The sequence below is a fragment of the Chiloscyllium punctatum genome, chromosome 37, assembly GCF_047496795.1.
Source record: "Chiloscyllium punctatum isolate Juve2018m chromosome 37, sChiPun1.3, whole genome shotgun sequence".
NCBI classification, from domain to species: Eukaryota; Metazoa; Chordata; class Chondrichthyes; order Orectolobiformes; family Hemiscylliidae; genus Chiloscyllium; species Chiloscyllium punctatum.
The window spans coordinates 14,401,182-14,425,893 of record NC_092775.1 but is presented as its reverse complement, the minus strand read 5'-3'; the positions used below and the strand labels follow the sequence as shown (position 1 = coordinate 14,425,893).

The 24,712-nt window shown below is 38.9% G+C and overlaps 1 protein-coding gene across 5 annotated transcripts in view; it reads left to right on the top strand.

The window, feature by feature from the left end:
* The window catches only part of ncoa6 (nuclear receptor coactivator 6), a 56,173-nt gene that overhangs the window by 8,492 nt on the left and 22,969 nt on the right, over positions 1–24,712 (top strand). For 3 of the 5 annotated variants that reach the window (XR_011954551.1, XM_072556315.1, XM_072556314.1), the window contains exons 2-11: positions 4,308–4,577; positions 5,853–6,008; positions 7,145–7,258; positions 8,240–8,383; positions 12,265–13,023; positions 14,676–14,825; positions 15,179–16,301; positions 16,593–16,652; positions 19,885–20,012; positions 20,618–23,563. Coding sequence is in view for 4 of the 5 variants with exons in the window: in XM_072556315.1 (XP_072412416.1) it covers positions 4,388–4,577; positions 5,853–6,008; positions 7,145–7,258; positions 8,240–8,383; positions 12,265–13,023; positions 14,676–14,825; positions 15,179–16,301; positions 16,593–16,652; positions 19,885–20,012; positions 20,618–23,563 (5,770 nt within the window). In the remaining variant the exon portion in view is untranslated. The remainder of the gene's footprint in view (positions 1–4,307; positions 4,578–5,852; positions 6,009–7,144; positions 7,259–8,239; positions 8,384–12,264; positions 13,024–14,675; positions 14,826–15,178; positions 16,302–16,592; positions 16,653–19,884; positions 20,013–20,617; positions 23,564–24,712) is intronic. The other 2 variants (XM_072556317.1, XM_072556316.1) reach the window with 2 other exon arrangements.

Genomic DNA, 24,712 nt, shown 5'->3' with positions numbered 1-24,712 from the left:
ACAACTCTAGTCATTCTGTAGTATCCAGCTTTAAGATCTGGGCCAACATCTTTGGATATTAAATGCTAATTCAAGAGAATCGCATAGCCTTGTTTATAAAGTAATTTCCCCTTGTGTTTTGTCATCCACTGACCCAGAACAGATAAATGCTCTGCTCCCACAATTTTTCTATTCTTAAGTGGTCCACTGTTTACTAGGTCAGGTTAAGTGTGACATAACTTTGCTCCAAGCCACCACCTTCACTAGTTTTCACCCCCAAAGAACTAAGCATGCTAACACCCTTAAGTGAGAGATTTTATTTTTCTGGCTAGAGCAAAAGAGCTCAATTGTAAAATCATGCAACGTTTAGAATGCATTCAGAATGTTATTTTGTGAAGTATGTTTTAGAACTAACCATGGAAAAGACCACTGTGGGTTTAGTGATGAGCAACAAACCAGAATTAGTTAGCAATCTAATTCGTGACTAAGTGATTGAATTTGTTGTTAGATTTGAGAGGGATGCGAAATGGTCATGAACTGTGAGGAAACTTCAACGAGATGAGAAGTGAATTAATTGCATTAAACTCAGATGAACTATTAACGGTGAAACTATAGACAAGCAGTAACGAGAATCTTTGGAATTCTCAACTCCAGAAGCCTGTGGATGTTCAGCTGTTGAATATATTCAAGAGTATTCACTAGGTTTGTTTTTAAACTGAGGGAATAAAATGATATGGTGATTTGGCAGAAAGGAGGAACTGAAATCAGATCAGCAATGTTGGAAGAATGTTGAGAGGTGAAGGGCTGTATGGTCTACTTTTGTTTCTTTTTGTTCTTATACTAAATTATTGCTTTGAATGCATGAAACAAAATCCATGCATACTCAGAAAAAGCAAAGGTTCTATTCAAGTAGTTAATTAATCACAGTCAGCAAATGCAGTAAGGACTTGAGTGAAGGCTTAACAAATGCCACAAAATCTAGAAGACCAGAAGAGATATAAGAAGCAACCAAGAGACATTTTTTTTACACAGGGTGGTTTGTGTGTGGAATGAACTTCCCTGAGGAAGTGATATTTGGATAGATACATGAATTTGGGAAAGGTTTGGAGGGATATTAGCCGGGGTAGGCAGGTAGGACTAGTTGAGTTTAGGATTGTGTTTGGCATGGACTAGTTGGGTCTGAAGGATCTGTTTTCATGCTGTATGATTCAATGACTGTATAAGCAACTAAGAGAAATGAAAGTAATTTGATGTGAAGAGAAAACATGAAAAGAATTTGCCAGATAACAGCAAAATACATTAGGAGTATATTGAGAAGTGTGGTAATGAGAATTGTGGGCCCATTCAGGACAGATACAGGCAAAACTCCAATGGATAGTAAAGAAATGACATTCTAACATAATAGGTATTTCTTGTGTGTTCACAGGGAAGGAAGGCAGTACAATACTAATGCTACAAGGAAATGTAAAAATAAGTCAAGGGGAGGAACTAAGTGGATTTACATTCAAACTGGTAGTGGAGAAAATAATGGGGCATAAGAAAAGAGAATTAGTCTAATTGCTCAAATTGCAGATTTGTTAGTCATAACTTCAGCTTCAGAAATTATGCTTTTTTTTTGACAGTTGCAGAACTCAAACATTTGAGAGGGAGACACCAGTAACTTTAGACCTGTCAGTTTAATATCAGAAAGTTTCTCAATGAATGGCAAGACAGGAAGCTCAGAGGAATGGAGGGTTTGCAGGGTGCTTGTCCACAATCCTTGAAGGTGGCAGGACAGGTTAATAAGGTGTTTAAGAAGATATACAGTTCACAGAATCCAGACAACACAGTTTCTGCACTAATCCTCCAAAGAGTAACCCACCCAGACCCAGCCCGTAATCCTCCAATTCATCATGGCTAAGCCACCTACCCTGCACTTCCCTAAACACACCGGGGCAATTTTAGCATGGCCAATTCACCTCCCCTGCGCATCTTTGGGAGGAAACCGGAGCACCAGAGGAAACCCTTGTAGACACTGGGTGAATGTACAAACTCCACATAGACAGCCTCCCAAGGCTGGAATTAAACCCAGGTATCTGGTGATGTGAGGAAGTAGTGGCTTAATCACTGTGCCACCATACTGCCTACTTGGCCTTATCGTTCGAGGCATAATTCAAAAGAGCAAGGATGTCATGTTGGAGCTGTACAGAACTTTGGTTAGGCCACAGCTGGAGTATTGTGTACATTTCTGGTCACTGCATTATGGGGGGAATGTGATTGCACTTGAGGTGCAAAGGAAATTTACCAGGATGTTGCCTGGGATAGAGGACTTCAGCAATGAAGGGAGGCTGAATAAGTTCAGGTTGTTTTCTTTGGAGCAGAAAAGGTTATGTAGAGGTATATAAGATTGAGGGGAAAGAACTGGTTGAATAGAATGTAGCTGTTCACCTTAATTGAAGGGTCATTAACAAGGGAGCATAATTTTAAAATGAAAGGTAGGGGATTTAGAGGGAATTTAAGCAAAATACTTTTTCACCCAATGGGAGTCTGGAATGCACTGTCCAGCTGGATAGTTGAGGTGGGAAACCTCACAGAATTTGTAGGGCTAAAGTGGAAGGTGAGCCACCTCCAGAGACCTGTGTTAATTTATTTTGATCAGTTCAGTACTCAGACTATTACTCAAAAAAGGCAAAGTTGGTATAGAATTAATTCAAAATTCTGAACAATGATTTGCTGTCTGATTTGAATGCATTTTTCAGCACCTTCAATGTTAAGGGCTCATACAGGCAGTTGAACCTTTTGAACATTATATTTTTCAGCATCAACAATTTGGCTCATATATCAAAATTAAAGGGACAAAACTCAATTTTAACAAGAACTCAAATGCTTTTCATAGTGCCTGCCAACTAAATCATATCAAAGCAAAATACTGCAGATGCTGGAAATCTGAAATGAACACTGAGAATGCTGGAGAAACAGAACAAGTCTGGCAGCATCTGTGGAGAGAAAAAGGGTTAACATTTGAGTCTGGTATGACTTTCTCAAAACTGACTCTTCTGGTAGACCTGCTGAGTTTCTCCAGCATTCTCTTTTGTTTTTGTACGAAATGAGATACTTGGTCTCAAATCCACTCACCCTCTAACTTGTGTAAAATGTGTATTTTCTGTTAGGATTTTTTTTCAACTGTTTGGTATAGTTTTATTTAATTGTTCTTGTGATATAGTAACATTGGCAAGACTGTATTTATTGCTCATCCCAGTTTCACTGGTAAGATGGTAATTGAATGACACTTAAGCCATTGCAGTCCAGGTAATGATGGGTGACCTCCAAGTAATATTATTTAAATAATGCAATTGTCAAATGAAGGATCAGGTCTGCATCATGATTTTTATCTGTATGTAAAGGATACAGTTCTGTGATTTTTCTTTTCCTTATTTTCCTCTTTTCTTTAAGAGGTATTCTCTACATCCTAAGGTGAGAATGATCCTAGGCAACAATGTTATTTATAGAAAAACTTTCAAGACTTACTTTGACAACTGGGATTGCTGTCTGTACATAATGTTTAGCACAGTTTTTTTCCCCTGGAGTAAGATTTCATAGGCTAGTGCTGCTCACGTTTCTGAAGAATCATCAAAGCCATGTTAGTGAACAAAGATCCAGGTTTATCTTCCCATTCGTAAAAGACAAAAACAAGAGGGAACAGTTTTGAAGTCATTTGTAAAAGAAAGCAATTGTATTATGAGATAAAATGTTTGCGTAGCAAGTATTTGGATCCCGAATTAACCTGGTTCACAGGTTCAATGAAGACATTCAAGCGGGCATTAGGTGATTGTTTCTATTCAAACAATATGCAGTGTTATGGGGAAAAGGTAGGAGAATGACACTAATTCATGATGTTCATAGAGCTATTGCAAATGAATGGGCTGAGTGACCTCCGTTAGCACAATGGCAATATTAGAATTCTGAAATATCAATCACAATGACCATGTAAGTGTGGGATTGTTGTAAAATTTTATCTGGCTCACTAATATCCTTTAGGACCACCATCACCTGGTCTGATTTCAGGCCCACAGTTTGACTCTCAACTGCACTCTGGTTTGCTAGGCTTTTTTCATTCAGCTAAGGGCAATTAGGGTTGAGCAATAAATACTGGCCTTGCCTGACTACTATAAGCATTTGAACAAGTTTTTAAATGTAAGACATGAATCTGGAGCTGTAGGCCGAAGAGTTAACCTTTTACAGAGCTTTCGAGCTTGTATTTGGAGTTCATGCAGCTGGGCGCATCATGTGAATTTCTGCTACTTGATGTGTGGCTTGTGTGTATTTACTTGTTCTCATTTTTCACGCAGCTTGTTCTGTGGCTCACCATTTGACATCACTCTGAAACATTGAAAGAATAAATCCAGATGACTTCTCAAAACTAGAAGACATGCTTGTCTCTATGTGGTCTACAACTATTGAGGAAATGGAACTGGAATTGGAGTTGGGGAAGGATCGTCTGGAAAACTGGGAGGACGATTTTACAGTTTGGATAGCTTTCAAAGGGAGCATGAAGGATGATGATTTTGTGAATAAGCTAAACACAATCATTGATAATATGTCATGCCTTCTGGAGATGGGTAAGAACTCTATTCAAAGGATTAATGTTTTCAAATTATGCAGTCAGAATTAATTGCATAGGAAAGTACATAGATTTTGAATGTTACTTCTTCCCACCATTTTTAACTTGTTTCTCTTTATTATTATGGCCTAGACCAAACTCCCTCAAAATATATTCAGAAAGCCTAAACCCTACTTTTTTTTTATTTTAAGGGTAAATGGAAGGCTTTGCGTTCCAGCTGCAATGTGATTCGTCAAGCTACTCTATTTTTAAGCAAAACACTATTTTAACAATAGTGTAAAAATAGACAAAATTAATATAAAATAATTAGCTTAACAGTAACTCTATCAAAATGCTAAACAAAATAATGTACATGTTAAATATTACCAATTAACTGTTCCAATATAATAACATCCCATAAACATGCCCTTGAGAAAGGCAAATTCAATAAAATAGATTGTCTCACATGCAGTTCTAGCAACTGGAAGAGAGCCCTAACTTTAGCTTTAACAGCGAGGACAAAGAGCTTCCACATCCAGCCTTAAGACCCCAGCAACGATAGAAAGCTAAAACTAAAAATCCTGATTGGGTGGGGTCAAGCTCCCATACATTCAGGTTGCTTCTATTGTGGCAACATTTTTGAAAAAACAAGGCCTCACAAGCTGTTTACTCTATTGGCTTTGAGCAGACTGCTCGTCGCCTCTGAACCTTTCTTCACAAAACAAAACGAACAATATAGACATCTTAAAGCCATAGTATCATCAAATTACCTTTTTAAGGTTTAAATATGTTCATTACTGTTTCCAGTCATTTTTATTTCAACGTGTTCTAATTAATCCTTTATTCTGATATGAGCTCCTTCATCTGGTCAGTCAACGAATGAAGAAGATACCAGTGTAGAGATGTTTGATCTAGCCTGTCCTGCAATAAAGAAAATTTTGTAGTAGTCAGTCTCTTGAAGGCTCAAAAGTTGGATTGAAAAGACTACAAGTACACATTGTGTTCAGACTGAGCTGTGATTTGCTAGCTTTGAATACCAAAAACTCTGCTTCTGAGATGCATCTAAAAAGGCCACTTTTTAATTTTTCAAGTCCCGTATTAAACCATTAACCTCTGATCAGACCCTCTTTTTTTTAATTAACCATGGTTAATGGCTTTAATAGGGCATAATCTCCACCTTTCTGAAATGGCATTAAATTAAATCATGATACTTGCAAATATTTCTTTTAATATCTTGAATAGTACTTTGGGAAGCAAGTACCAAATATCAAATATTTACTAACATTTCAACCAGATTCAGAGAAACTAAGGCCAGAGAAAGTGGAACCATGGAACAGTGTCCGTGTAACGTTTAATATTCCCCGTGAAGCTGCAGAGCGATTACGACTGATGGCTCAGAATAATAATCAACAGCTCCGAGATTTGGGCATTCTTTCTGTTCAGATTGAAGGTATTCCATCTATTTCTGACATTTTAATGAATGCTTCATTGGATGAGTGGACATTCTAGTTGAGTTGTGCACAATTTCATCTAGATACTACAAATGGGTGAGAAGTCATCAAGTGCAACGGTTAATGTACTGCGCAAACTCTGTGGATAAATTCAGTTTCTACAATGTTAGCAGTGATACTTGATTATCAAAAATGTTTGCTTTTTTATGGAAATTAAGATGAACAATTATTAATCCATATCAAACTTTTATCAATAAACCTGTGACAGGTTGAACTGAGAGCTGGAGGAGGAGGTACTTCAATGTGGTTTGAGCAAGTTGAGTAAGTGGCTAAATGCATAGCAGATAAAGTATAATATGGATAAATGTGATGTTATCAACTTTAGCAAAAACTGGAAGGCAGATTATTGTCTGGTAGGATGGTGCATCAAGACCTGGGTGTCTTTATACACCAAATGCTGAAAGTAAGCATGCAGGTGCAACAGGCAATGAAAAAAAAATGTTAGCCTTCATAGTGAGAAGATTCGAATATAGGAGTCGATGTATCTTGCTGCCTTGGTGAGACCATACCTTGGAGTATTGTATGCAATTTTGGTCGTCTTATCTGAGGAAGGATATTCTGACAACAAAGGGAGGGAGTGCAACAAAGTTTACCAGACTGATTCCTGGGATGACAGGACTGACGTGGAATTAGAAACTGAATCAATGAATGCTACATTCACTGGAGTTTAGAAGAAACCGATGAATTTCTAACAGGACTTGTCAGGGTAAACTCAAGAAGGATGTGCCTAATGACTGGGGAATCCAAGATCAAGGGTCACCACGTAAGGATATGTATAGGCCATTTAGGATTAAGTTGAGGAGAAATGTCTTCAGTGGTGAGCCTGCAAAATTCTATACCATAGAAGGAGATTGAGGCCACGACATTGAATTTTTACAAGAAAGAGTTATTGTTCTTTGACTGAAGAGTTGAAAGGGTATGGGGAGAAAGTGGGGCAGGATTCTGAGGTGGAAGATCAGCCATGTCATATTGATTGATGGAGCAGGCCGAATGGCCTACTCCTATTTTCTGTTTCTATGTAGCAAACTTCAAAAGTCTGCAAGTTTTTTTTTAAATATGTTCTATTCCATTTCAGGTGAAGGAGTCATTAACTTGGCTCTGGGGCAGCAAAGAGGCCAAGAGATCAGAGTAAATGGCCCAGTGAATCAGATTAGAATGGAATCAGGATTTTCTTTACAAGGAGGCCAAGGTACGGAAAATATTCTACCTCTATGCACTTCTTGCAATGAGGTGATTGTATTGTTGCATTTTGAAAGAAATGGCAAATTAGATTCTGAGAAGTGCATTGTTGCTTTCTATTTATGAAGTGAGACATATTTCCATAGGAGGTGGGCTGGGCAGAGTCTATAATACAGTCTGTACAGAGGAGTGATTATATAAGATGTAAAATCACAGTTATGATGAGAAAAAACATCTTTACTCACCTGTTCAAATCCCTTAAGCATCAATTGTTTATTAATTTATTTCTGGGGTTTGTATTCAGTAATTACACTGGATGTTGATCCCTCTTCTCCACTCTTGCACATAAGTAACATTGTAAAGTGCACTATTTAATTAAAAAGTCTTCTGAATTAACATAAATAAGCAGTGTGACTGTTGTATCTAGATCCCAATACATGATCAGTCTTAAGAGAGTTGTAGTTCAAATGTAAAGTGTAATCAAAGAAAGAGATTGTCGCTTGGTTAAAGGACTAGACTAGGTAATAAGAGAGAGAGTAATGTTACTCTTTTTCTTAGACTACAGGATGCACCAGGATCTTAACAAAAAATATTTAGGCATGACCTTTGGATCATAAGGCATTTGGTAATTTTAAATGTCTTACTCCAAAAACAGTGAGTCTTTTGGTCAAGCAAATAACTAGGTGGATTTTAACTTTTCTCAACAAGGATAGTTCTTGGCTGTATTTATACATCTTGATATAAGAATACTGAGTTTTAATCTGAGGACCACATGGTATGACAAAGTGAAATTCTGCATAAAGAAGAAAATTCAGAGGCTTGCAAAATTGAATGCCTATTTGGCTATGTTAATAACCATGCATTAATGCTCATTAGTATTCAAAGTTATAAAATTTAGTATGGATCAGGATAATAATGTAGCAGAAGTGGGTGATGCCAATTGCAATTATTAATGAAACAATTATAATTCCATGTTTTGTTTTGGAACAAGGTTTGATTAGAGTGAACAACCCATCGGCTTCCATGGTTCCTTCAAGTAGCAACATAGCAGGTTCCTTAGTTAGTAGTGGAGCAAGTTCAGAGCTACTACAAAACCGAATACCACATTCCTCAACTCGAACCACCACCCAGCCTGGTAAGGAGGGGATTAAGCATGTTAAAAACTTATTTCTTACAGAGGCAATACATGACGGAGAGCTTTCTGAAGGATGTGCATCTTTCCCCATCCTAGGCTAGTTCAGCAGTGGATTTGTTTTGTACATGTATTCGAATTAATGTACATATTCCATAAAATACATTACATTTTTTCTAGCTCTTAACTTTGCTGTTACTATGCACTAACAATTTGAGTGGTTTTTGCCACTAATAGGATGCTGCTGTCAAGACACAAAGGTATTTTGCCTATCACACAAATGAATCATGTGGTATGTGAACTTCATTGCCCATGTGTGCCAGGTATGTAGGCTATACGTCACACAAACTGGCAGATTGTGTCAAACAGCATATCCCTTCAGTGTTCGCTACGGGCCAGTACCTAACCAAATTGAACTTGCAAAGCTTTCAACCCAGAGCATTAGCTGTGGTTCTTCAGTTGGACAACATCAGCTGGATATCTTGTATGTGAAGAATTATGCTGACTGACAATTTAGAATTGTCAGTCAGGCTCACACTGGCACACCTGTGTATACTGGAAGCTGCATACATTAATGCATAGGGTGCTGTTCTTTGCAGACAGGCATGTGCAATGAGACTATTTCAACCCAATAAAATTGGTGACAGCCATTTGCTAGTTCATTTCTCTGGCAATGCCATGATTAAACAGTCAGTTTTCCTGGTTTAAAATGTAAATAAAGCCTATCAATTAATCATCAATCATTATTAATTGGTCCATACCATGGTGTCACCTCTACAAATCTGAGTTTACTTGCTTACAATCAGTATTCTCCTCATACAGTATCAATGTAGGCTTTCCTATTTAATTGCAGAGTTTGCAAATTATCCTGATGAATACAAGATGAAAAGTTTCAAAGAAATCCTTTGTTTTTAGCAATTGTCTTCAGTTTGTAAATATACACATAACGTTGCCTGAATATAATGTCATAGAGATGTACAGCATGGAAACAGACCCTTCGGTCCAAACCATCCATGCTGACCAGATATCCCAATCCAATCTAGTCCCACCTGGCCCATATCCCTCCAAACCCTTCTTATTCATATACCCATCCAAATGCCTCTTAAATGTTGCAATTGTACCAGCCTCCACCACTTTCTCTGGCAGCTCATTCCATACCCTTTGTGTGAAAACGTTGCCCCTTTGGTCTCTTTTATATCTTTCTCCTCTCACCCTAAATCTATGCCCTCTAGTTCTGGACTCCCCGACCCCAGGGAAAAGCCTTTGTCTATTTACCCTATCCATGCCCCGACGCTCCAGGGAAAACAGCCCCAGCCTGTTCAGCCTCTCCCTATAGCTCAAATCCTCCAACCCTGGCAACATCCTTGTAAATCTTTTCTGAACCCTTTCAAGTTTCACAACATCTTTCCGAATTGCACGCAGTATTCCAACAGTGGCCTAACCAATGTCCTGTACAGCCGCAACATGACCTCCCAACTCCTGTACTCAATACTCTGACCAATAAATGAAAGCATACCAAACGCCGCCTTCACTATCCTATCTACCTGCGACTCCACTGTCAGGGAGCTATGAACCTGCACTCCAAGGTCTCTTTGTTCAGCAACACTCCCTCGGACTTTACCATTAAGTGTAAAATTCCTGCTAAGATTTGCTTTCCCAAAATGCAGCACCTCACATTTATCTGAATTAAACTCCATCTGCCATTTTGCTAATTGGCTCATCTGGTCCAGATCCTGTTGTAATCTGAGGTAACCTTCTTCGCTGTCCACTACACTTCGAATTTTTGTGTCATCTGCAAACTTACTAACTGTGTCTCTTATGCTCACATCCAAATCATTTATGTAAATGACAAAAAGTAGAGGACCCAGCACCGATCCTTGTGGCACTCCACTGGTCACAGGCCTCCAGTCTGAAAAACAACCCTCCACCACCACCCTCTGTCTTCTACCTTTGAGCCAGTTCTGTATCCAAATGGCGCTTTCTCCCTGTATTCTGTGCGATCTAACTTTGCTAATCAGTCTCCCGTGGGGAACCCTGCCGTACGCCTTACTGAAGTCCATATTGATCACATCTACTGCCCTGCCCTCATCAATCTTCTTTGTTACTTCTTCAAAAAACTCAATCACGTTTGTGAGACATGATTTCCCATGCACAAAACCATGTTGACTATCCCTAATCTTTCCTTGCCTTTCCAAATACATGTACATCCTGTCCCTCAGGATTCCCTCCAACAACATGCCCACCACTGACATCAGGCTCACTGGTCTATAGTTCCCTGGCTTGTCCCTACCACCCTTCTTAAACTGTGGCACCATGTTAGCCGACCTCCAGTCTTCCGGCACCTCACCTGTGACTATCGATGATACAAAATGTCCTTGAGTTTTAGATCATTTCTCAAATTAACTTGAACTCTGGTCTTCCAGCTGTTCAGCAGAGAAGTTTTCTACTTTTAATTATTACGTAAAGAGTTTTGAGCAAAGTACTGAACAGTTGTCATCGAATAGTTCATAATTCATGTTAACATAGTGGATTATTTAAACTGACACTACACCTGCAGGTTTCTTGTGGAGCATATTCATGTATTTATTTAAGTTGTTCATACTAGCATAATGTGCTGTGGCATAATAGGATGCACATTCATGTTTGCATATCCAAAAATATAAGGTCTCATTTTGTTGTTGTGTGAAAGAGAGGTGCTTTACAGAAGTGGCAGAATGCACATTTTTCTGGCCCAAATAGGAAATCATATGGAAGGATGTAAGACACATCTAATGCAAATTAATAACCTTTCATATTTTGAATAGTGAATTTGCAAAGCTGAATGCATTAATGCCAGCCAGGAACTATTTTGCATGAGACGTGTGTTTCTTGTTATTTTTTCTACTGATTACAGGCATTTTCATTTTCAGTCATATTGTCACACTGGAATTATTGGATATGTTCCAAATTTGTGGATTAGATATTTTCATGGGATCAGTTCACTGGTCATTCCCATAAGTAGAATACCTATCCATTATGAGGAGGGCATCTTATTCCAAGATATAGTTAAATGATGTGAGCTGGTAAATGGAATGTCAACTGTTTCATCCATTGTCTAAGGTCATGTTGCACTATTTAAATTCTTCTCCGCATGAAAGATTGATAGTAAAGCATTCAAGCTAACTGATGCTGTATTTTCACATCAGCCTGGTGTCAGAGGGTAAGTGAGCTCAAGCCCTCTGATCGTTACTTGTTCCTGGGAGTTTGACCTCCAAGCTGTCAACAACCAAGGGCACTAAATTAAATTAACCATGAGAAATAATGTACAGTGAATGAATGTTGGCTAATTGTTCAATTTACAACTGGTGATGCAGTGATATTGTCTCTACCTCTAAGCCAGGAGACCAGAATTCAAGTCCCACTTGCTGCAGAGATATCTAAAAATATCTTTGAAAAGGTTGATTAGAAAATATGTGCAATTGATGACTCAAAACTTTGGAACCTGAATAAATGCGGATGGCAAATCTTTTTCAAAGAGCTAAAAGCCATAGAAATTGTAGTTTCTTCCTGCAATTCTAGGTTAATATTGGGTCAAAATGTGCTGTATTTCATTGGAGTTGCACTGTAAAAGCTGAACCTAATTGTTCCAGCAACATCAAATTTAAAACTGTAGCCGGGTAATACAAATAAACCACAAAACTCTACAGAATCTTAAGAGGAGTCATACTACATCTGAATTGTTAATAATATTTATCCCTGCAGATGCTACCAGACCTACTGAGTTCCTGCAGCATTCACTATGTTTGTTATATATCTACAGGTGTTAATTTCAGTATTGAAAGTATTGTACTACTTATCATATTATAATGTTTGAAATTAAATGCATTTTCTTCTTTTTAAACAAGATATGGATTCTGTTTTGTCAACGCTAAACATTCAAGCATCAAGCCATCCCTCTGGATCGTTGCCTTCACAGACTAATATTGTGCAAACGATGTCAACCAACAGGCAGATTGTCCCAGCCAACCTTCAGCCTCATCAACTGCAGGGGGTGCGGCCTCCATTTAACCGGGCTCAAATTTCCATAGCTGCCACATGGAACCAAGTCCCAGCTGCAGCAATCCAGTCATCTACACAGGGGGCCTTAGGAACCCTCGCAAATCAGATCTGGAAGAAGGCTCCAATGCCTGGACAAATGCAGCCCCAGCAACTTCAGGTCAGACCATCCCTAGCAACTGTGCAGACACCAGCTCACCCTCCTCCTCCATACCCATTTGGAAGTCAACAAACATCACAAAGCCTTCAAACCTTTTGTCAACCTTGCAGCTCCCCCCAGTTTGCATCACCACCCCCTAAGAACCATCAGGGAGGACCTTCTCGAGTACCTACGCCCTTGCAACAGCCTCACCTAACCAACAAGTCTCCAGTCTCGTCTCCTTCCTCTTTCCAGCAAAGCTCACCTTCTTCTTCTCCAACGGTGAACCAGCCACAGCAGCACATAGGACCCAGGACGCCTCAGAGCAGCTCCCTCCCTCAAACGTTCCAGCCAGCTGTGTGCCAGAGTTCTCCAAGTCGTGGTCCTGTAGTTCAGCAAGGAAATGTGCCTGCTGGGTTTATGATGCAAGCAAATCAGGTGGCACAGAGTTCCCATTCTGGTATAGGAAGTAAGTGTTGACATATTTGGAAATAAATTGCCAGTAAATAAATAATAATGCATTTTTATTTTGAGGGATCAAGTCAAATGCTACGGGGAACAGAAATCTGAGGAAGTGTGAACTGTCCTGTGCATTGTGCACTCAATCACTATGAAATACTTGAGTGTGCATATCTTCCAATTAACCCCAAAGCTAATTAAAATAGTTAGTTTTGCTTCCCTCATGGTTAACTTTTTAAATAAAAGATTCTATCCCAATGCCCATTTTTAACATAAAACCAACATAATGCCTTTAGTCTTCATACTTTTTTATTACTACTGCCATTGTCTTTGTTTTGCAAGTATTTGTTTTAGTTCATAAAATAAATGTTATCGTTACTCAGAATATAATTCTTCCCCCCCCACTTCTGGCTGCTAGTTTCAGAATTGATAGCTTTATACAATGATCCTTTACCCACAAAACAAACTGATTGGAAAAGCCCAAATTCATCTGCCAGGCTGTTTTAAGCTTTGTTTTACTTACAGCCTTGTAGCCAAGTGATCAGTTACACTTCCCTCCCATTCTTCCGGTGATAAAATTTTCAATTGGAACAGATCAGAAACTTTACAGAAGAGTTATATGCACTTCACCCTATTCAGAAAAGCACTGATATCGTTTAGTGTATGTGTTCACTGTTTGAGTGGAAGTATTGTATTAGTTCTGTTTTGGTGGAAACTAGACTGATTTGTGTGAATGATTTATCATTCTATTGTACCTTCATCAAATGTTTAATACCAAGATTTGATCAGAATTAGTCAGGTAATCTTATTTCTTTAAGGCTCCTTTCTCAAATGTAAATATTGTGAAATGGGAATTACTAGCGTTTAAAATTTGCCATGGAAAGGCAGGGTATCGAAGGTGATGCAGAGTGCATCTACTTTTAATGTTGTTGGTTATTATTGGAAAGAATTTATTTATTATTGGTTCTGATTATTTAGTGTTAATTTTCATTTAATTGATCAGCCATATGATCTCCTGTATTTTAAAAATACACTCACTAAATTCTGATAGCTATTCAGAGGTGACAGAAATATTAACTGTGTACAGTCTGGATTGAAATCTTAATTCTCAAAGATGAAAAGAAAATGATTTTATTTTACATCGCATACCTGTTAGGCGATCGTGTTTTAATTGTCAACCAAGGAGCAGTAAATTCCCCCAAGATTGCAATATGCCATTTCAGAGTTCTGAGCTCATAATCTACTTGGGCAATTCATTGCTCCACTGAAGTAATACTGCACTTTGATGTGTTTTTTTTTTGGGTACAATATGGTGAATGAGCTGGATGTAAAAGATCCAGCGATAATACTTGAAAAGCAAGGGAGTTTTCTGTGGTGTTTTGACCAGTATTTATCCTGCAATCGACATCAAAAAAAGAAGATAATCTGGTTAATTTTTGCTTGTGACCTCTTGCTGTGAACAAACTGTCCCATTTGCAATTTTGCAAAGGTCACGGTCCTTCAAAAGAATTTCGTTCTCTGTGAAATGCTTTAGAACATCCTGAGATCATTAGCACCATATAAATGTAAGTTACTTTCTCCATGCAAGGGTTGTTTTATGAAATGGCATTAAATTAGCAGCAGTGCTGAAATGAAAACTCAACTGTCGCTTTTTTCCTTTAGGCATGCCAAAGCGTCTTCCACCAACCTTTCCTCCAAGTCAGCCTAATCAGATCTTTACTCAAGCGCAGATAAACCAAGCCGTTGCATCGGGCACCTCAATGAACAGTGGAATTCTGCAGGCACAGCCCAACCAGAATGTACAGCATACAGGTTGTTTTATTTTCTCTCTCCCAGAAGATAGATTAGTATTTGAGCATCATCCATTGAAGGAATTGACACAGGATGAGAGTGGTGGGGGCAGCTGCACTCCATGTGAGAAATGATTAAATCCCATTTTGCTGTGGTAATGGAATCAAACACATGATCCGTGACATTATTGAACTAGAAATTTCACCTATGCTGATGTTGGAGTGAGCCATTGCTTTTAATCATAAGCATGTTTTAATGATGAACAGAACTTAATTTTTTGAGTTCTGAAATGGAGGAACATTTTCTCCTTAAATGAATAAAGACAGGATTGGTTTGAAAAAAAAAATTAATGTTGGTTTTCTTTTTGTTTCTAGGTGGTCAAAATAGTGCTACTTCCCAAAATCCAATGAATGTACAGTCTCATGGGCCCCCTAATGTAATGCAGGCAAATCTCGTTGGACTTCACGGAAACCTGAACAACCAACAATCTATCAGTGCTCCTCAGGTGAATGTGGGTAATGTGCAAGGACAGCAGGGCCCTCAATCACAGTTTGTTGGGATGCACCAACAGATTGCACCTACACAGGGACAGATGATGAATGTTCAATCCCAAGGTCTACATCCTCCAAACCAGATGATTATTTCTCGTCCTCAGCTCATCCAGAATCAAATGATGATGGCGGCATCTCAAGGCCATAATATAATTCCATCTGGACAGAGAATGACTCCACCCAAGCAGTTGCATTCACAGCAGGGTCAGCAAATCATGACTACGCATGGACAAATAATAGGAGCTCCAGGTCAAGTCATATTACAGCAAAGCCAGATGATGGGACGTCCTGAGCAAGTTGTAGTCAGTCAGGTGCAGGGAAACAAATCAGCCTTCAATAATCAGAACCAGCAAAATACAATTGCAGGGCCAAGTCAAATGATGAGGGGACCTGCCGCAAACACTCAAGGTAATATGGTTCAATTTTCCACACCGATGATCCAGCAGAATCCTCTGAATGGGAATTCTTCTCAAGGGATTGGAATGCAAGGACAAGTACTTAGACCTTCAGTATCTCACCTATCTCAGCAACATGGTGGTGATCTTACAACATCAGCTAGTGATGTCAATCTAACACAGATGCTCCCTGATGTACAAATGCAGCAAAGTGTAGTTGCTTCTCACATGCAGACAATGCAGGCAGGTAGCTCTGCTGGGCCTCATTTTTCAGGGCATAGCATGCCTTTCAATGCTCCTTATAGCACCACTGCAAGTGGGAGTCCAATGACATTAGCCACTGCCTCTGGTTTTCCAAACAACAAAGATGTCACTCTGACCAGTCCATTGCTTGTCAATCTGCTGCAGAGTGATATCACATCTGCACAGTTTGCAATGACCAACAAGCAAAACAACCAGAATGCCAACAAACCGAAAAAGAAAAAACCTTCACGATCGCAGAAGAAAAAGAACAGTGGAGTTCAGCAGCCAGAAGAGCAAATGCAGCATGTGTAAGTTTCTTTTTAAAAGAATGGTGCTCTTCCCTGGAGCATACTAGGCATTTTTTTAAAAAGTGTTTATGCAAGAAGTTTTGGCTGGTGATATTACAAATTGCTTGAAATCGAAGGAGTCCCTTGTGTTTGAAATGCACACCACCTTGTTGCATCTTAACTCTGTTGTGTTAGTATTGAGCTTGGTCTAAATTTTATTTTTTTTAAATATAATAGTTTTCTTTATTTTCCTTTTCCTGTCAATTTTCTCCCCTGTCTTCCCCACCTTCCAAAAACATTGACCCTTTGCAGGGATCTAGCTCCACAGGTGCCAAGAGTCTTCTGGCCATTCCTCATGCGTGAGCCAAGACAGTGAGTATCAACACGCTATTCTATAGTGTGGTCATTGTAACCAAGCCCAACCCTATCCTTACCCAACATTTTAATAAGGATCGTTGGAATGAAATGTTCCCTATTTTCTCCAGTCAGAGGCCAGTTGCACCTTCCTGTTTGTTCTTTCCTGGAACATCACACAGATAAGTGATCAAACCCATAACCTTCTTGATTCTACCCTTCAGGCCATCATTAACTTAACTGACTCTTCAAGGAAAGTATCACTTTATATCTTTAAGCAAACTGGATTATGATTCAATCTATTCCTCCTGTTCCCCTTTCTTCTCTAATGGACAGGAACCTAAGTATTTGCTTCTGGTCAGAGTATGGAAATCCAAATGAAAATACTTAGTGAGCTCAACTTCACTCTTACTCCCTCAGTCTAATACTGAGTGTTAAAGGTGGACAAATGGGTCAGATGCTTGATGATCTTCAGCTCTAAGTTCAGAAAAAAATCCCTCGCTATAGCAATGGGACATTCACAGTTTCCACCCTATGTATCCTGATGACATTGATGAAAGAAGCTATTAAAGTACACACTTATTTCAAATTAGATAGTCTTTAAAAATAAACATGTTCTTTTGCTATGGGCTAGGTGTATATTTAACAGTCTGTTTTCACATTGTACTCCAGCAACAGTAATACAGCATTGGGATAAAGGATTCAAACTGAATGACACTTCAGGCTTGAAGGGCTGAATGGCCTAATCTTCCCAGTTTCTATATTTAGCAGGGACAGAATCAGGAAAAATTAAATTCTTTGCAAGTGTCAATATTTTAACATTTTCTCTGTGTAAAATACTCTTTCTTTTTACAGGTGAAGTATCTCTGTAGTGGAATCACTGTTGTAATATAATAAAATGTGGTACCTAATTTATATGCAACAAGGCTCCAAAAGCAATCTGATAAATAATCTGATAAATGATTAGATAATTCAATTTGCTGGTGTTGACTGAAAGGTGAATGTACCATATAATCTTTCAAATCCACCCAAGAGGATAAGCAGCTCATTGGAAGGAGAACACATCCCACAGTTCACTCCTGTTTAGGACAACATTGATATGAGCCCAGAATATTTGTGCAATTTTCTGGAGTCTGGATGGGCTCCAGATTTAGTTGAAGATGCTGCTATTGAACAAATTCAAACTTTTCTTCCGGTCTGCTTTTACAAATCAAGCTGCTTGTTGAGCAATTTACGGTTTGTTCACTGATATTCTGTTGATAAGTCTGAATATTAATGGAACAACAATTATTATTTTTCAGTTTTTACCATCTTTTTGGGAAAACGTCAGACTTCAGTCCTCTGCTTTCTAAGTTTGTTTAGCTAATTGGTGCCATTGACTTCTGGGGAAAGTTAAGAGTTACAGTTTAATGTACAATTCACTTGTGTAATAATTCTAATTTAGCATTTTAATTGCTTCTACCATTAATTCCAGATCTGTGACGCACCATTTATTTGACAGTATATTTAGTTTCAGTGCTTGCAAGGATAAAATATAGAACTGCACTACTGGATTTTATTGGCTGTTCAAGTGACTAATTTTACATACTTGTCCAAGATTACACTTTACCATTTTGTTCTTGCTGTCTCAGGCTATTTAGCTGATGCTTTCAGTTATTCTATAATATCTAATGTTTTTGTTTATATGTTCTTCATAATTGGTCTTCTATATTGAAAGGATATCTGTACATCTATATTTCACGGATAGACTAAATATCAAGTATTGAGGCTTAAAGTCTGTGCAGCCACCTTCAGCCAAATGGCCTGCATTCTACAGGTCAGCTTTTAAAGTGCACCTGTGTTATGTATCTCCCACACTTGACAAACACAAGGAACTGTGGGTAATTATTCCATGAAGCAGCCTTGGAAAAAGATTCATACAATTACTCTGTATCTGAATCATCAGAAGCACTCCAAAATAGTTTTGCTTGCAGTGAAATATTCTGTGTAGGCAAATGTATTATGTATCTTTCCCCTCATCTCCCACCTCCCCAAAATCCTTAGTTTGCTGTTGCATTTCTCATTGGCCCTGATCCAGTTAGCCTTACAGTTGTCATTCGGGGCAGCAGGGATCAATGGAGCTCAGACTGCCTGGTTTAGTTTCAGAATATGACTGCATGGACTAATTCTCCTGAGTTGCCACCAGCAGGACTGAGAAGACAAATCCTGCATTCCAGTAGACTCCAGCTGAAAAGTTGGAATCCATACTTTCAAGCATATGTACCCTCTGCGACCTTCTAGTTTTGGCCGAAGTTTTAGTCCCAAATTCTGTATTGTGACTACTTCAATTTGGTTCCCAAATTCCTACTGTTGGCCTTAAAAACATATCACAAAGTATGAAAGATAAACTTTTCTGTGAGGGGTAAAAGCCACGAGCATCCAAATGAAAGTTTTTTTTTGGTATCTTTGCCAATATAACCACTTCCTTTTGCATGCCTGCTCAAGCTTAAGGCCAGCTTTTTAAAAATTGACACAAATGAAATTTTTGTATTTTTTTCTGTCTTATTGCTTATTCTGACCAGTAATGATGTAAAATTGAACATTGAAGTTGTATTTTACTAATTTGGACAAAAGAATGCACACTAGCCAGATAATTAACATCCACATTTTCAATCTAAAACAAACTTTGGGCCAGTAACAAGATGATGGAATAAAAGAGTATCATTTTAAGCAAGTAAAAGCTTGACGTGGAAGAGGAGATTTAAATATAACAAATGAAAATTATTTTTACACTTCCAGGTCTCTGAAAAATCTGTTCCTTTCCTTAAGTTTCAAATCACTGATTCATTTCTATAATTCAACCTTTCCATTTCTTTGTAGATGCTGATTTTATTATCTACTATCCTTTTACCTTTCATTTCTAATTTACTGAAAGCAACATATTTTTTTTTGGTGGCTGGTGGAAGTTACTTGCACTGAATCTTTTCTCTCTCCAACTTTCCTGCTCTCTGTCCTCTAAAACGATAAATGTACCTGGCAGAGATTGCCTGTATTTGATGGCCTCTGGTAAATAATTTTGGTGAGTTGCTGTTTTGATTTCATTTGTGATTTGAGTTCTTGAAATTTTTTCAAATCACAGTATGTTTCTTCCTCATTACTTTTCCCTCAAACTTCTGTGGTGCTGTTCAACTCTCTCTCTGCAGGTTTTCTGGCATGGTGTGAAATAATTTCATATGTGCATAGTATGGTAAAACCTTGTCACTTGCTTTAGGATTTCAGATGCCCGTCAGATGCAACCAGGTCTGGATGATGCTGACCAGCAGCAAATGACAGGAGAGCAAGGGGTAGGACTTGATCCAACAGCCAACAAACTGTCTGAATTTGCGAATCGACCTGCAGGTGAATACTCTTTGTAAGAAGGGCTTGGGTTTGTTTATTTTTCAAACAACAGTCTATGTATAAAATACATGTATGCAATGATTTTAAAAAATTCTAATTTTAATAAATCACAAAAGAAGTGAATATGCACAAGTCTGAAGCATCTGAATGAAATAATTTTAATATTTTAAATGGAATTCTTACAGGTTGTTTTATTGATGTAGCAGTTGTGGTTTATATATCAATCAGAAGTTATTTAGTTTCCGTTTTCAGAATTGGAATTCATGTTTGTCAGATTCAGGAAAAACCTTAGACTTTTTTTTCCAGAATAATCTTTTTAATCTAAGTATTATCCACAGTTTTGATTTTGTTTTAAGTGGAATAGGTGCTATTTTCAATAGAAATGTGCAGAGTAATTCCCTTTTCCCGTCCTCTTCCTGCCCCCATTTCAATCATTCTCCATAGTTTTAGATGGTTTTAGATAAGGTTTAAAGAACCTGACTTCACAGAATTAATGGGATAGTGATGATTCAAAGGATATCAATGTTTTCTAAAATAATTAAGTTTTTGTTTTTAAATTATCTTATGGAAATATGTTTCTGATCCATGTTTCATGTTCCATACAGGATTTCATATGCAGACAGTCGATCAAAGACCTCTACAACAGACAACTATTCAACCTATGCAGCAGTCACAGCAATTACAACCCCAGCAGCAGCAAATGATGATGATGTTGATGATGAAGCATCAGCAGCAGCAGCAACAACAACAACAACAACAACAACAACAACAGGACTCAAAGGCAATTAAAATTCCAATGACACCAAGTACGCATCCGTCAAAAACTGCCTTAACTCCTGATGCCTCAAGGATGCCAATGGCCCCAACTGGTAATATGCCAGTCATGGTAACCTTGCCTGGGCAGAGTGGAGTGCCACCCTCACCAGATAAATCAAGAATGCCTTTGTTAGTTGGCCATCAACCTGTCAGCACTCTGAGGAAGATGTCCTTTCAGGAAACTCTGCAAAACGTCCCATCGTCCGTACCTGAGGAAGTAAATCCAGTTACACATCATCCAGATGCAGTTGGAGCTGAGCTTCCACTTTCTGTTGGAACCCAAGTTAACTCTGGGCAACAAGCTGTTCCTCCACCAAATCAAGTACTTATTACTGGGCCTAAGCCAGGTCATTCTCAAGTCCCAACACCACAAGGTGGAAATTCACAGCAGCAGGGAACTATTCCAGTGCAAGGCACTCATAATCTTCATTTTCCTAATGCTACCACTAACACCCAGACCTCAAGACCAAAAACACCAAATCGAGCAAGCCCCAGACCCTACTTTCCTCATACACCCACCAATCGACCACCCAGTACAGAACCTTCTGAGATAAGCTTATCTCCTGAAAGATTGAATGCTTCAATTGCAGGTCTCTTTCCTCCTCAAATCAATATCCTTTTACCTCCTAGGCAGCCACCTTTAAATAGAGGGTTTGATCAACAGGGTCTAAACCCAACAACTTTGAAAGCAATTGGGCAGGCCCCAACAAACATGCCTCCACTCTCAAATAACCCATCTGTTTCTGCTGCGTCACAAATTAATAAACTGGATTCTGTTATAGTCAGTTCAGGAAAACAGGCAACTGGAAAACGAGCAAGTCCTAGTATCAGCAGGAGAGCAAGCACTAGCTCCAGTAGAAAAACTGGTCAAAATCCAAGTAGACAAAGTGGAAAAGCCTTGAAGTCATCACTGGTCCCTCAGCAGAACCCAGCCCTTTTACCAACCATTGATGTACAAAAGAATATTCTAGCAAACTCTGCACAAATGTTGTCAAATCCCCCTCCTGGAATTTTGAATGACCCTATCAACATAGTTTCAGGTGCACAAAATCCAACCATTCCTGTCAGGATATTGGGTAACAATCCAGAAGAAAACAAGGAAGGACCAACATTGTGTGGAAATGATAGTGTGTTGAAACAAATCCCCATTAATAAAGAACAGATGACCTTTGAATGCAATCCTCAGAGCACGACCAAGTTGGAGAAGAAAAATGTCCCTCAAGTTCAAATAGCTATGGGAAATAAACCTTTGGAACCCAGTAAACCTAGCGGAGGTTGCGATGACAAAAGCTTGACCCTGCTACCATTAAGAGAAACTCCAATTTCACTTAATCAGCTTCTGGACACTTCTTGTAGTCCTGGTGTTACTAATAAGGCCACTAATTCCAATCAACTAGAACAGTTGATACCTCCTGGGGATAAAGCAAAAACAGTAATATCAGATGTTTCTACTATTAAGGAAACACCTAGTGTGCCAATTCCACCACAGATTGTTTGTGAGAGTAGTAAGGCTATATTACGACCAGACACAGGTGAATTAGTTAACAATGTGACTCAAAGTGGCCTGACAATGGTGCCTACACCAGTCGTGTCTGCATCCATTTCTGTCTCAAATCAGATCACAGTGTTTGTAAGTTCTAGTCCCATTAAATCTACAACCAATGTTACGGCATCTGCACAGATCCAATCCCAACCTACTGTTGTTTCTTCCGTAGTCACAATGCCATCCCCAAGCAACAAAGTGGTGTCTGAGGTACAACCAGCAGTGCAGTCTGGTTCACAACCAGCATTTATCACCACACCTGTGTTTATAAATACATCTGTATTTCAGGTTGTTAAAGAACCTTTGATACCACAGTCAACCACTGTGCCTAAAGTAACTGTGCCTTCAACTTCTACCTCGGCATCTCAGTCAGTTACTGTAATCCAGATACCACAATCGGCTCAGAGTTCATCGTGCCCAGCAGTTTCACCCACCCCATCTGTTAGTAGCTCTATTAACTCCACTTATTCGCCAACGAATAGAACTGCGATCCAGAGGTCATCACCAGTTCAACCACCATCCAGCTCTCCAGCTCCTCCAAACATCTCCTCAGCATCTCCTCATAGACCAGCAGCGGACTTCAGCCTCAATGAATCTCTTCAGAATAATGGCATTGTTGACCAAAGTTCTTCAGCTTCATCCCATGCAACAGTAGTTGCAACGTCACCTACATCTACTAGCCCAGGTAGCTCTTCTAGTAGTAGGCGAAGTCCAATATCATCCAACAAAGGAAGAGGGAAGGTAGATAAGATTGGTCAGTTTCTTATGACCAAGGCATGTCAGAAGGCCTCCCCAGATAAAAAAGATGACCCAATAGCAACTGAATTGGCTTCCCCAGGTGTTGATGATCAGGCACAAAAGGCAGCACTTCCTGGTAGTCCTGAAGGAGGAGTTCCTCCTACAGAAACCAAGCAGATTATTCTTCCAGCTAGTCAATCAGACATAGGCACTTCTGTTAATGTCACACTTGGCTCATCTAGCAGCTCTGCTTCTACTGTCTCTGTTTCCTCACCTGGGAGTACATTGAATAGCACTGCTCAAAACAATTTGACGTCAGCCATCACTCCCCAGAACCCTGAGCCTGAATCTGTAGTACCTGTTGGTGATAGCAGTCTTGCAGTCTCACAATCTGAGGGAAGTTGTTCGTCAGGAGAGAAAGTGGGAGCAAATAACGATCACCTACCAAATACAGGTATCTAACTGGTACTATGCATGTGTTTAAGGATTCTGTGTAAACTAAGCATCAATACAGAGCCTTACTCATTTTATTTTTAAGCAGACTTTAGCTCAGCCACCTTGTCTACATCTTTGAGTTTTATTTTCTAAAATCATTCTGATCCAATCATCCCTGGATACTAGATGAATCATAATCTACCACTGCTATGCTTGAGACTAACAGTTTTGTTTTTGAGGAGAAAGTGAGGACTGCAGATGCTGGAGATCAGAGTTGAAAAGTGTGTTGCTGGGAAAGCACAGCTGGTCAGGCAGCATCCGAGGAGCAGGAGAATCGATGTTTCGGGCATAAGCTCTTAAGGAATTCCTGATGAAGAGCTTCTGCTAGAAATGTCGATTCTCCTGTTCCTTGGATGCCGTCTGATTGGCTCTACTTTTCTAGCACCACACTCTGCGAGTTTTGTTTTTGAGCCAATGTTTTAATGCAGATCTTTGAATATGGAATTACAAAATTTAATGTTAATCTTTGGATCAAATTTATCTTGATATAATCTATAAGCTGCTGTTACTTATTGATAACAGTGGTTTGATATCTAAATTGTGTGAATATCTTTGAAACTTAGGCATGTCAGTCACTGCTTGAAACTTAAACTAGAGTACTGCTTTCACCTTTGCAAAATTGATTGTGTTACATACTATTGATTTGGGGTGAGTGGAAAAATTTGGAATATTTCTGTAATGTGCTACCTAATCTGAAATGAAAGTTGTTGGTTATGATTTCAAATGTGGCAGAGTTGGTACAACTTCACTTCTGAGTCAGATGATGATAGGTTCAATTTCCTTTCCAGAACTTGAGCACAAAAATCAAGGCTGATCCTCCATTTCATTAATGAAGTAATGTACTTTCCGGATAAGGTGCTAAACCAAGATCAGATCCACCTGTCAAGTGAACTTAAAAAGTCTTTAAGGAACTGCAAGGGAATTAGCCCCTGTGTTTATATTTATTTCTCAATTAATGTCACAGAAGCAGTTCATTGGCTCACATTGTAATTTATGGGACTGTGTTGTGTGCAAATTGACTGTAATATTTTCTGCATTATGACAGTAATTTGCACTTAAAGTGCTTCTTTGGTTGTAATAGCACTATGAGAAGCCTTTATCCATGGAG